Consider the following 14,384-nt stretch of genomic DNA (forward strand, 5'->3'; position numbering starts at 1 on the left):
TGAAAATTCATGTTTTACTGTTGTTCAGCTGCGTGGTGTGGCGCTGAAATGATTAGTTGATTAAAGCAGATCAGAAACCACTCATCAGAAGATGAAATCACCAACTATTTCAATAATAGATTCATTTTATTTTCATTTAAGGTAATTAAAGATTCCGTGTTTCCAGTTTCTTAATTGCGAGGAAAGGCTACTTTTCTCTGATTTATGTCATTCTAAATTCAATATCATCAGGTTTGGCAATGATATTTGGCAAAAAAAAATAATAACAATAATATGAAGGCGTCACCTTTGATACTGGAAAACTGTGAATGGCATTTTTCACCATATTCTCACATTGTATAGACTAAACTAATAGACTAACCCTGACCCTAAAGTTTTAAAAGTAACTTTAAAAGGTGATCGTTAATAACTAATCTTTATTGGTTGACCACATACCTGACAGCTATGCAAACTCTGACATATGGCCTTTGAATTTACACAATTACTTTTAGAGTACAATGTTTTCTGAATCATAATTGACATGTCGGTGCCTGCAGAGGCATTTGCGTCACTTAATAATGGATAATTAAAGGGATTACAGTGGCAAAAATTACGATTTTGCTTTGCTGAATGGAAATTATCAGTGTCTCAAAGGCTACGTTCACACCGCAAGTCTTAATGCTTAATTCGGATTTTTTGCTGAGATCCAATTTTTGTTAGGCTGTTCACATTACCTTTTAAAATGTGGCCTATATCAGATTCCAGTGTGAACTGTTTGCGGTTTCGAGATGACCCGCATGCGCAAAAGAACAATAACAATGACATCAGACGCAGCACGCTGTTACACTAAAGTTAGGGAGGTTATGGAGGAAGTAAGCATTTTCGCTTTTATTTCAAAATGTTTGTGTAATGGCAGCCGTAACATTAATAAGCAGTTGCTGAGGAGGAGAAGAATGAAGAGAAAGAGAGCCAAACTGGCTATGTTGGCCTTTTGCAGGGTTATGGCTGCCAGGAGTGGTGGGACTGCGTTGTGAATAGCTTCACAGAGACACAGTTTATTCAAAACTTTCGGAATATCGAGGGCAACTTTTGATTATCTCTGTCAGATTGACGTAAAAGTCGCATCAAATCCGCCTTGGTTGTTCACACTGCGGCCGCATTGAAAAAAAATACATGTGGAAGTGGTCTAAATCTGATTTGAAAAGAAATCTGATCTGGGCAAGATTTGAGTGTTCCCACTACTTCTGAAGAAGTCTGACCTGGTCACTTGACCCCGCCCAAAAAAAAAAAAAATCAGTTTGGGCCACTTTTGCCTGCAGTCTGAACGAAGCCAAAGTCACAGTAGCCAGTAGTATGGGCCAACAGAGCACTGTGACTCCTGGAATGTCATTTTCATCAGAATGCTGGGCCAAAGTTTTGAGCCAACACCAACACCAAAGATGATCAACAAATCCTCCATCACTTTTCTTTTTGACCTGTATTACCCCCCCCCCTTCCATGCCAACCCTGCTGGCATGACGGCTGCTGGAAGGGACCACCGCTCCTAGCGCCAGAGTTGCCATACCAAAACGGTCACACCTCCGCTACCACAAATGCCAACGGCGCTAATGCCAACTCACTGACAGTCACGTCGAAGCCACAGTGCTACTGTAAATCATAAGAGGTGTTTCAACTGGGAGTGTAGGGGGAAGACTTCATGCTGCGATTACGGTACGCGTGACGGATACACACAGACACACGTACAAACACACTTCCCCCCCCAACCACACACAGAGTCGAGGACTCAATTACTCTGCTTCTGTTCTGAGCAAATCTCACTAATTAAATAGGTTAAGCATTAATTATTCAACGAAAGAGAGAGAGACCCCTGACGAGGGGGGGGAAGGCGAGAGTACTGAAGGATCATGGGAAGGGTGATGGAGGGGGATGCAGCGCTCTTCTCGAGCTATAAAACAACCCACACCCGGCAGGGCTAATCAATACAGCCCTGCTGGAATTAGCAGTTATCTTAAAGCCCTTTAACAAGAGCGTAGTGACTGACAAACACAAACAATCATCCATTACTAAATACCAAAACACAACCGAGGGCCTGAGGAGGAGGAGGAGGAGGAGGGGGTGAGAGTGGGGGAGAGTGATTAGGTGTGCGATTGAGGAGCAGGGGAGAAACAGATTAATGAAATAGAGAGAGGACAAATTAAAGGAGAATTCCACTTTTTTTTTTTTTTTTACAACTTGATTCATATTCTCTCAGTTTTGGCCATCATTTATTTTAGTTTAGACAAATTGTACTCGCCAGACTAATGGCTGAGGTCTGGGAACGCAGATCTTAGATCTCCTAAAATAAAGTTCAACGGGACAAGAAACATGAGATGCCAAACAATCAGCATCTTATCTAAACCACTTCATTTGGCAGGAAAACTAACACGTAAACAAACCCAAAACGTGGGGAAGAATCGTTTATCGGTGTTTTAAGCCCCCAACGTCTCCTTCCAGGCAGCGCTGCGACCGTTGACTTCAAGGCACCTAATCCTAACCCTAACCATTGCCTAATCCTAGTGCCTTCCAGGCACGCTGCTGGAAGGAGACGTTGGGGTCTTAAAACACCATTGAGCTGGAAGAATCCCTCATTGTACAGACAAACCGAGCAATTGGATGCCTTCACTGTTGGCTTTAGGAATTGTTATAGGCCTTTTTCACTAGTTTCTAACATTTTACAGAAATCAAATCTTGTAATGAGACTGTATGAGTTCATCCTAACATGATTCAACTATTAAAAAAAATACATTAATCAAGATTTAAACTGCATTGCAGTGTTAAGATGTACAAGTGTGCTTGTTGCAACAAAAAAATATTTGCTATGATGCTGGCTACAAACTAGGGCTGCACGATACGAGGAAAATATGCGATTGCGATTCTTTGGACTGATGTTGCGATTGCGATGTGATTCACGATATTGGAGGGAATGATCATTTTTGGATCATTATTCTCATTTTATTGAAAACTATACTTAAAAAAATGCTTCAATGATTATAGTGTGATTTATGCGAGAATCTATACCAAACAAAGATTTTTTTAATTAGTCTGTAGGATATGATGTGTAGGATGGAACGTCTCTGCAGCACCACATTACATAATTCAAAATGGTTTGACACATATTTTGCCTTTAACAAATATCCCGCTGTCTGCAAGCAGGGAGGTCAGAGACATAAGGGAAAGTCTGGGAATTGAGCCCAAGAGGTTTGCATGCCAATCATGGCTGGAGGCAAACAGTTAAAAACCTTGGGGGGGAGTGTGGACAAAACTTAACTTTCCCCATGGGAGGGACACAGATGCAAAGGAGAGAAAGGAAAGGAGGGGACGAGCATTGACCGAGAGGAAAAGAGGTACTTAAATGGGAGGGAAAGCAGTAGTAGGGACTGGAGACAGTAGAGGGTCACTGAATAACTCAACAAGACCAGAATAGACTCGGGGGGTTCGGGTGACCAGTCCGGTATGACTGAAATGGAAAGTTGGAATGGCTGAACGGCAAGAACATAAGGGGTCAGGTTTCTCCTCAGCCTGGGGCCTTGACCTGGGGTTGGGATGGAGAACCAGATGGAGTAGGCGGGCAGGAGGGGGAGGGCATAAGTTTGAAAGGGGGACCGAAAGATGGAGATAAAAAAGATAAGAGCTTAAGCGCATAAAACCTGAGTACTGAGCAAGAAGGTATTATCAGTTCACATGACCATACAAAATTCACTAGCATTACAGGAATGTGGGTCTTGGCCCCTACTTGGCTCCACAAGCATACTGAGACTTGCAGCCAAGACATTCATTAGGGAAATACATTTAATCCCTGTGGACAGAGAGGAAGTAGAGCAATAGAGTGATGGTGCTGGGGAGCAATCACAGAATGGGACTGCAGATAGAAGACTAGAAAGAGGAATAGTGTAAAGAGAAAAGTGTGGAATGTATTGAGAACAGCTTGTGCACTGTGTGTGTGGTCAGTGTGACCTCTGCAGTGCTGGCAAAACAACATGCATGTAATGCCTAAACATTCATGGCCCTTTTGTAGCACTGATGCAGGGACTTTTTAAGACCTTTTTAAGACCATTATAAATGAAATTTAAAACCTTTATCACAACATCAACTAAGCCCTAAATTCAGTTTTTGTTCAAGTAAGTATCGCTTAACTTGCACTTCCCCATAGCTGAAGAATAAAATCTGTTTTATGCATAGGCAGTGAACGAAATGGACACAGTGACGCCATAGAGTTCGACGGAGACCAGTGAAGGATATTAGAAGTACTTTTCCGGTGATGGCTGAGCGTTACTGCGCAGCCTCCAACTGAGCTTGAAGACGTAGATGTGACGTGAGCGACCGGTCTGAAAGTTGGAAGTCTTCTGGTAGCTGTGCCAAGAGAAATCTGTTTGTTCGTGAATAAATGTTACTTCATATGAATTCACTTGCCACATACCGAAGTATTTCCAATCCATCAAAACTTTGCTGAAATATTTTGTTCCGATGCTTTCATGGACTCTCTATGGCACACGTGTCAAACTCGAGGCCCGCGGGACAAATCTGGCCCCTTGCTAATTTTGATCCGGCCCCTAAATACATTTAGGTTCACAATACATTTTGCCCCACCTACTTTTTGTCACTTCTCACAACATTTCTTTCGACATTTTTGATGTTTTTTCCAAACGTTTTGGCATTTTCTTCGACATTTTTGTCGACCAAACTGTAAGTGAGAAGCCTATATGAGACATGCAATAATACAGTCAAAGATATTTGACTTTTCCCATGACATAAAAGCAATAAACTATGTCTGGCCCTTGATGTGATTCTCATTTTCTAGTGTGGCCCTTAGGGAAGCTGAGTTTGACACCCCTGCTCTATGGGCTTCTCCCTTGACTGTATGCCTCCACGCCCCCCCCCGCTCCCCCAATTACCTGCGAGCTTCTCCTGTACTATACGGTAATTTCTCTACTGTGCGACAGAACGTTGCGTGGTTATGACACAATTGTTAGCCTATTTTTACAAAAACGGCTGCTACGGGTCAATAACGTGAGATACAAGGTAATGGAGCCTTTTATACATTGTCGTGTTTCTTTAGAAATAAACAATGGACAAAACAAGTCTTTAAACGCTTAAAGGTGCTGTAGGTAGGATTGTGAAGATCCCGGACTTAGCCAAAGAATTTGAACATCAACAACTTCTCAGTCCCTCTCCCCCCTTTCCGCTAAAGCCCAAAACAGTCTCCTAAGCTCCTCCCCCCACAAGGGAGAATGAATGCGTGTGCATGAGCAGTGAGACTTTTTAAGGCCTAAAATGCATGGCGCTTTTGGAGAAACAGCTTAAGTCGATGAATAAAGTTGATGAATATTTAACCCTTCGTAGAAAACGCCTAACATCACAACAGTTTTTTTTTTTTCCTGTTGACCAATCAGATGAAAACAGGAGGAACCAGAATGTTTCTGCAAGCCAAGAGAGAATGTCATGATAAAGGGCATCAGGCATGGAATATTGCAATCCATATTGGCTGCGTGGTTGCGTTTTTTCTTTTTAAACTTTTCTTTGAAACTGGTTTAAGATAAGTAATGAGTTATTTCTCTATAACGTTAAATATTCAAATGTTAAAAATGGGAGAGAAAAAACATCCACACAACTGTGTGGTTGCGATTTGATAAGAATAATTAACACTGGCAACAACAACAAAAAAGCCAAGAACATGGCAGAAAATGTGTGTTCATGTAGGTACCCGTGGCTCAGACTAAGAATCTAGGTAAGAAAGTTCATTACTTTATTGAGTTTTTCATGGCCTTTGAGTCACAAATTATTCCTTATTAGTCAGCTAGAATGAAATCCCCTACCAAAAAAAAACATGGAGCAGTCTAGCTCCAAAGGAAGTAGCATTTCTGACGACTGCTTTAGATTAATCCTCACTTTGGCTCTGTAAAACTAATACAGAGGTTCCAAAGACAACCCCTTAAAATTATGCGATTAAACAAAACAATGTATAACTCTTCTACAAGTCCTCAACAAGACCCTGAAGTCAAAAATCAATCCCAATGTCAACAGCCATGCTCAGTGCCCAGATAACACTGCCCTGACCATAATGACCAACCAGTGTCCCCCCCCTCCCCAAAATCCTGTCAGTCATACAATCCCTTCTGTACCATGTGTCCATGTCTGTGTGTGTGGGACATAATTAACATGCCAAGCGCTCCTCAGACTCCTTGCTCCTCTTCCCACGTAAACGACAAACCCCCAATGATTATTATGGTAACACATCAGTGTGTGCAGACATATGGAGGGGAGCTGGGGGAGATAGGGTTACTGTCATAGGGACAGGGGGGTACAGCAGGGTGAGGGGCCGGGCAGCTATACCAGCCTGCTTCCCAGCTGACAAAAGGTGAAGACTTATGGAGTAGCTCCTAATGGCCTCTTACTTTCCCCTCCCTGTTACCAGAACACACATGCTTTATGCAACACAACAAGACCATAACTGCACAGGACTGACCCACACTGATTGATACAATTAGAAAAACTGTTTAGGAATTAACAGAGCTTAGATGTTGCTCCGTGACTATGTTGAGTCTAGTGTCATTTCGACATTGGAGACTTTTAATGACTTTAATCATTACTTGAACTTTATGCATTACACCAGTGGTTCTCAAACTGGGGGCCGGGGACCACCAGGGGTCCTTGAGGGGGTTCAAGGGTGTCCACAGCAAAAAAGGGTATGCATAAATAAGGTATTTTCACTATAATTCTGTCCATAAGTAACACAATGACAGAAAGTATAACTATTTTGGTCATGGGTTTCATACACTTTCTGTAATAAAACTTTTAAAGCAAAAGTCCTATCAGATGGGGGACCCTGGGATGAAATCTTATAAGATTGGGGTCCGCGGTAGTCTGGCTATCACCAGACCAAGCTCAATCTTTTAAGATTGAACATTAGTCTGGGGAGTCTGCTCTGTATTTTCTACTGCACAAGAGGCGTGATCAACGGGCATAGTTCAAATGACTCTGTCCGCAATTGGATAGTCCTCCAACCAATCAGACCAACGATCCGGGTGACGTAGCAGCGACAGACTTCAGTGGCCGCCATGTTGAATGTAAACAAAAAGCAGCTTGCCGTCGACTTCTCTATTGTCGTCGTGTTAAACCCACCGATAGCGCACCAGGTGGATAGGCCAGTTTGTGATTGGTCCCCGCAGATTTGTAACGGAAGCAGGATAGATAAACGTACATGTTTCCAGCCTGAGCTGCAGGGAGAAATCAAACCGCCGGCAGATCGGGCTGGGTTTACCCAGTCTAGGTCCGCGATCTATTGTGTGTCAGTTTAGGGGTCCTTGACATGGAAAAGTTTGGGAACCACTGAAGTATACTACAGTCTGTAGGCTGAAGACAAAGTCATGAGGAATTGGGCATGTGTCTGTTTAAACACTGGAAAGTTCCATTATTGTCAGGATTCATACCCCCATAGCCAAAGATGGCAATGCACTCAACCCCAGCAAAGCCATTGACCAATAAATGACACCGGCATTGCCTGCCATGTGTTCTCAAATCATTAGTAAGGCTTTGCCTGCGTCCTGATAGGTTTCTGATTTATTCACACAGCCTGGCACATGGGCCACTCCTCTGGATACCAAGAAAACATTTACCCCCTTAACTGGGAAGGAGTCACAGTCATCTCAGGCTAAAGTTTCTGGACTCAATAGTATTGATGACACATTTCAACACTTGCCGCTCATCCCCCCATCTCATAGATACGTAGGATAAAAACTCTCCTCACACCCCTCAGGATGGCAAACAGCACTATGAGCTCATCTTGGAGTTCTATCAAAAATACATCAAAGACTGTTGGAACATCTCGAACCATTAAACTGTTTTTTTTCTTAATGAAAATATGGGAAACCTGTTAAGCAATCTGAAACTTTTTCAACAGACGTTATTCCAGTCATTTGACCAGGTTTAGTGTGTTCACTACTCTTTGTGTGTCCTTGAGGCCAGCAAGGTCCATCTGCATGTTGACCTCGAAAGAGTCTGAACTTTAATTACGGCCAGTTGACAGTTTGATGAGAGTCCATGGAAGGAGGAGGGGTCTTACAATACAGTTGGTTATGAGTTCCTGTTATGTGGACATACTGTATATACAGGGGTCTGATCACTAGCCTGCACTGCTCCCTGGGTCCTAAGAGGTTAATCAAAATGCCAAGTGTTACTGTGCACCGCGTCAGAGAGCTATACTGAGCTCATCCTGCACAAGATACCATCTAACATGAGAAACTGAATCATTCACGCAACCAAATAGCCATACTGTTTATAGCAGGCACAAAGATATGCATGCAGGGGTTGAAGCTACTTTTTCCTTCTAAATGCTAAAACATATGCAGAAAACAAACAAAAACTTTTGTACTTCTCCTACTCTGTCTGCAGTGGCAACAGCAGTTCCTGCCTAAATCATTATGGTAATGCAACAATTCTGGATGTTTGATTTGTTTGCATGTTTGTGGGAGCATGTGTCCTGCAGACGTGTGTACGTGTGCGTGTGTGTGTGTGTGTGTGTGTGTGTGTGTGTGTGTGTGTGACAAATGGTGACAGATATAAAGAGAAAGAAAGAGAAAGGACACCACAGACAGAGACACAGACAGAAAGAGAGGACACAGGTCCACCTGTCAGACACAGAGAGCCTGAGAAATTGAAAAGGAATGAGCAGAACGCCAGCGTGTGCACGGTTGAGTGTGTGCGTGCGTGTGTGTGTTCTTGCATTAGGTTAAGGTCCACTCAGTGCAAATGCGTGTGTGTTGTTCGACTGATAATACTATGGGAGCACTGGAGAATGGCATTCAGAGAACGGTATGTAGAAAGACAGCTGATGGGAGAATCATACACATACACACGCACACGTACACTCACACAAGTTATTAAAATCATTTGACCAATAAAATGTTCTGAGAATAATCAGTATACACGCACATTAGCTATCGAGTGACACTTCCAGTATGCACATAACAACACCAGCTGTGGGCTGTGATACCCAAACAAACAGACAAAAAGGGAGTTCATTTCCTCTATAAGCTGCCTCTGGGTGTGTGTGTGTGTGTGTGTGTGTGTGTGTGTGTGGGGGGGAAGCAGGACAAGTGGCTGTGGTGTAAAGTGGGAGAAACTGGAGCAAGTGTGAACCAAAAGAGTGATGCAAAGAAAGAAACAAAAATAAAATAAGTGCGTGTTGTGCCAAGCTGCAGTCAAAAAAGGACAGACTGGGCTTTAGAGTGCAGTCCAAAGACAAAGTCGTTGGCAGTGATATTTAGTGATTTTTGTGTTTTCATATTCATATCAAAAATGTAGTCTTTATGCTAACAAATATTGCTATATGCTTTCTTCCTGGACAGTAACATAGAGATGGAAGGTTTACCTACTAACAAGGTGTAAGAACATGAAACATTTAAATGATGACCTACTGATGACACGCCAAGACTCAGATTAGCAAGGCTGAGAGAAGATCAACGCAAGTCAAAGAGAGCAGAAAACTCACAATATACAACTGGAAGGTCGTAATGTAGCAACAGCAGAGGTAGAAGTGCAGAAATAGGTCTGCACAGACGGCAATGCAAAAACAAGTTCCCCATCTGTGCAGGTGCAGTAGGTAAATCAAATGTTCATTTAAATGCACGTTCACTGTTCAACCACAGTTTGGGGTAAACTGTAACTTTCCTCCATGTTTAATAATGCACTACTCTTGTCTGATTTTTTTGGAATTTCTTGAACCAATCATAAATGTCAAAGGTGGGCCTCAACTTCATTTAGGTCAGCAGTGCATGGTGTAAATGGCCAGATGGCAATGTGATCATCTGCTGTAATGACTGCATGAGTCCTATTAGACTGTTGGCATATTTACTTAAAAAGGAAGTTGGTCTTAAAGCAGGCAAGTCAACATGTATATGTATGTGCAAATTAAAATAAATGGTATCTTCAAATTGCATTTGTGGTTGCATCATGTGTCGTACATACAGTACTGTGTAGCCTACATGCATATCACTGGAGAAAGTGGCAAATGTCAGAGCGAGCAGGACCCCGATGCAGAGCAGCACATGTGATTTATAGGTGAAATAAATGGGATCAGTGTAGGCACGGTAACGGGATCCCTGAAAAGGGGGGTGAGGAGGAAAGATTCTTTAGTGGTGGTAAGGGGCTCCACGTTGGTAAGCTGATGCTGAGAGCAAAGGTGTAAGAGAGTCACTCCTACTACAACACACAAACAATCTGACCATGTGTGTGTGTGTGTGTGTGTGTGTGTGTGTGTGTGTGTGTGTGTGTGTGTGTGTGTGTGTGTGTGTGTGTGTGTGTGTGGTTTTTTTTTATGATTTACGTTAACCGGGCTGGGGACCAGCTGAGCAGTAAAACTCGAGTAGCCAGTGGGTACCTACTTCTAAATACTATCACACCAACAATCATTTCACCCTCAGCCGTGACAGTTGCAATGTAAACAGGTAAATGATGCCGTTCATGTTACAAAGACATCTGCAAAGGGAAGTGCACCTGCACATATTTGATTCATTAGAATCAACAGCACCACCATCATTAACATAAACCAGTTATGCAAACGTGAAAACGAGGATAAATGATAAATTGACTTGCAAAAAAACGGTGAGTTGTAAAAATTGCAGAGCTCTAGGTGCATGTGTTTTTAAAAACAGTGTCTTAAAAGAGATAGTTCAGATCTTTTGAAGTGGTGTTGTATGAGCTACTTCTCCATAGTCAGTGCGTTAGCTAGAGTAGATGGCGGTCGGCTAGTCCCCAGTTTGGAGAAGCAGGCATGAGTACAGACATGGAAGCTAAGTAATGTACTGCTGTGGATTATTGAGAAAGCAATCAGCAGACCTACCAATAGAGAAAATAATCATTATTTGCAGCCAAGTTGCCACACTGTGATATTAGACTTTGACATAAGTATGATTTGCTGATGTTCATTTTACATTAGCTCTCTAAATTTTAGTTTTCAGAAAGTGATTTATAAATTCAGATGAACTCTCATCACATTAAAGTTCAGACCTAGAATAAGATTATACCGAAAAATGCCTGCAGTCTGCAAAGTGATATGCAGTCCTGGGCTTAAAAAAAAAGTCACGAGGCATATTAGCGGAGCGGTGAAGACAGCTACAGAGAGGAAAAAGCCTGAGTGAGACTGGATGAGAGATGGTGAGGGAGGAAAGAAACCGGAGTGAGATAGAGACCTAAAACGCTCCAGAAGCCTGTCACACGGGGCTTGAAGCCGCACAGCTCAGCACTCTTCCTCTCTGTGTACTGTCCGCTCCTGACATTTATCTGCTTTATTAGATTATCTGGGCTACATGGCTGTCTCCAGGCACATGCAAGCACACACACACACATATATATAGATATATACATTCACACACACCTCTGGATTCATTCCAGCCTTAACTGCTTACTTAGGTTTATGCCCTCTTTAAATTACACCACAGATAAGCGAGCACTTCAGAAAACAGGACCCCCAACGCTGAGAGGAGAGGCTAAAGCTGGCCATTGAGGAAGAAATTAAGAAACATTGTTTGTGAGTGTATTATCATGCACGTGTGAGTGGTCCTAAGCTTGTTTTTTTTAAAGGGCTCATATATATATATATAGGGACTCTGCTTCCCATCATTAGTAATTCAATTTGCTCTTTATTAGCGGCTCTTATCGGAGGCACAGACGGCTACGAGCAGCTTTCCTCACTCCATCTTCCTCTGCGCTCACCCCCTGCTCCACCTCTCCTGTGTCTCGGATTCTGAAAGCCCATCTTTAATTAGAGACGCATGTGTTCCTGCTGTGGGTCATTCAGGGTCTCCACATGACATAGAATACACGGAGAAATGATGAAGAGGAGGGGAAAGAAGGGAATGACGTTGGTTGTGTGAGGATGCACTGAAAAAGTTAAAGAATCAGAAAAAGAGAAGCAGACCGATAGACGCAGAGCCATGGGGACGAATAAAGCCTAATGTTAATAGTGATGGCTTTTCTAATGTCTTCTGACTTCATTGAGTATGGGAGATTGCACCAAGATGGGCATGAGGCGTGTAGGGTATACGCAGTATGACCGGAGGGTTGGAGGGGCAAAGGGGGGGGGGGGCGCTGTAAAAACAATGATTGCTTTCCATCAGGTTAGGCCTTATATTCTACAGTTCGTTAAAACAATCCAATTTGCAAAAGGATAATTATGCATTAGCTCCTTTTTATCTACTGGAGGGAGAGTGGTGCCAGGGCTTGATAGCAGCGACGCCGCCTGCCTCCACCTCTGCAAATTACTCGCTATCGGCACTTGTTCGCCATCACGGCTGAATTGGGCAATCAATTAACCTCACCCCTCCTCCTCTTTAGAGTGTGCCTGTAAGCCGCTCCAGTGACAGCCAGCAACACAAAGCCCTGACAAGGACTACATGGGTGTGAGCTGCTGCCCTCTACTGGAGAGGGCCGGAACAGCAGCTGTCAGAGCCACAGCTGAAGGGCCAATTACTTGTTCGGTTTGTCCTGATTCCATAAGAGTCCGAGAGCACAGAGTAACAGAAGGCAGCATCACCTTGATTGGATTTGGGCCACACAATCTAGTGGACATAGTGGATGTTAGGGCTGTGTATTGGCAAGAATCTGGCGATACGACACGTATCACGATACATGGGTTACGATTCAATATATTGCAATATATTTCGATACTGTGCGTTTAGGCGATATATTGGGATTTTTTTTTAAGTATCATTTTAGAAAAACTAATATTTAAAAAAAGACATGATGTGCATAAAAGTCAAAGAAGTTTACTTTAGGTAAACAATTCAGGACACAGAAAATCAAACTGCCAGTTTGGGATTGTGGTTCCCAGGTTCTTAGTGAGCTAATGTTTATATGCTAAAGTAGGCCAAAGTTCAGCCATAGCTACGTTGTTAGCTTCTAGCAAAAAGTCAGGCACTGCTAGGTACTGCTAGGCACTGTTAGGCACTGTTAGGCACTGTTAGGTACTGTTAGGTACTGCTAGGCACTGCTAGGCACTGCTAGGTACTGCTAGGCACTGTTAGGCACTGTTAGGCCAGGACACTAGTGGTGCGTCTCAGCATAGCCATCTAGCAGTAGGGGGTTTAAACACAACATAAACATAAACCACTGTCTTACATGAATATCTTTGCACGTAAACTTAAAAAATCGATATTGGGTTTTTGAAAATCGATACAGTATTGCAAAACAAAATATCGCGATACTCCAGTGTATCGATTTTTTCTTACAACCCTACTCTTAACGGTGTTGTGTTATTTCCCGTGGATGAGCATTTGGTTTGACAGCTCATTAGAGCAACTGGTCATGGTAAACTCATGATGACAGATAAACTGTGTAGAATAAGTGCTCTTAATGAAATTGAGCAGAACAACACTCAACAACACCGTACAGGGCTGGGACGATTAGATTAGACTTTTTCCCGATTCGGTTCTTTCACGGTACATGGGTGCTAATTTGATTTGAAGTATTGCGATTCAATAGTATTGAGTATTGCGATTTTCTTTTACTTCTTTAACAAAAAGAAAAGTTGACTAATACACTTCTAGAGACAATATATCATGAGACATTTCTAAAAACGAATTGTTTTCTAAGAAGAATGCACGTCACATGCCAGTCAGTCTGACATTTATTTCATTTGTAAAGAAGAACACAACATGGCTTTTGGTCTGTTTTGCTGGAAATGGATGTGATGTAGAGGTACCGTACAAGCAGAAAATATCTAGGTGAATCATTGGTAAAAATAAATAAATACAAAATATCGGTTCTAGGCAAAAGAATCGGTTTTAAAAATTGCCGCAAAGAGAATCACGATACATAGGATTTTCGATTGTTTTTCCCAGCCCTGCTACAGTATATACTAGAATGTGAAGTATGTGCTTCTTACTTGTCCTTGATGAGGTGGGGGAGAGCCGCCTCAACTTGTGTCTACCAAAAGACACAAGCTCCCTGGAGGGGGTCCTCCGGACTCCTATGGGACTCCTGGTGGAGCTGTGCATCCGACCCCGCGGGGAGTACCTCACTGCTGACGGGCTGGTCCCCTTCTCTGAACCGCCTCCGCTGTGGTCACAGGACAGCGGGCAAAGGAGAACAGTGTAATCAGTAATTCACTAGAGCTGTAGGAGCCAACTGATTGGCAAATTGGCCACACCATAGTAATTGTGGGTGTGGTATAATTGATAAAGGGAAGTTGGAAACACGGGTGGAGGGTGTGTTGGAAGTCCTAGCTTTAGCTGAGACCAAACAGTGTTTTAACCACATCTAGTCATCTTAGTTGATATCATTTAAGAAACCATCAGTATTGTTTATTTTCCCTGATTCACACACATGCAACATTAGCCTACAATGTTTAGGTAGGATCATAAAGATTTATT

General features: G+C 42.7%; 1 protein-coding gene across 1 annotated transcript in view; it reads right to left on the reverse strand.

The window, feature by feature from the left end:
• Positions 1-14,384, reverse strand: part of zc3h3 (zinc finger CCCH-type containing 3) — an 81,761-nt gene that overhangs the window by 61,388 nt on the left and 5,989 nt on the right. Inside the window, exon 3 of the mRNA XM_078258318.1 lies at positions 13,898-14,070. Coding sequence (XP_078114444.1) covers positions 13,898-14,070 — 173 coding nt within the window. The remainder of the gene's footprint in view (positions 1-13,897; positions 14,071-14,384) is intronic.

The sequence above is a fragment of the Sander vitreus genome, chromosome 9 (genome assembly GCF_031162955.1).
Source record: "Sander vitreus isolate 19-12246 chromosome 9, sanVit1, whole genome shotgun sequence".
NCBI classification, from domain to species: domain Eukaryota; kingdom Metazoa; phylum Chordata; class Actinopteri; order Perciformes; family Percidae; genus Sander; species Sander vitreus.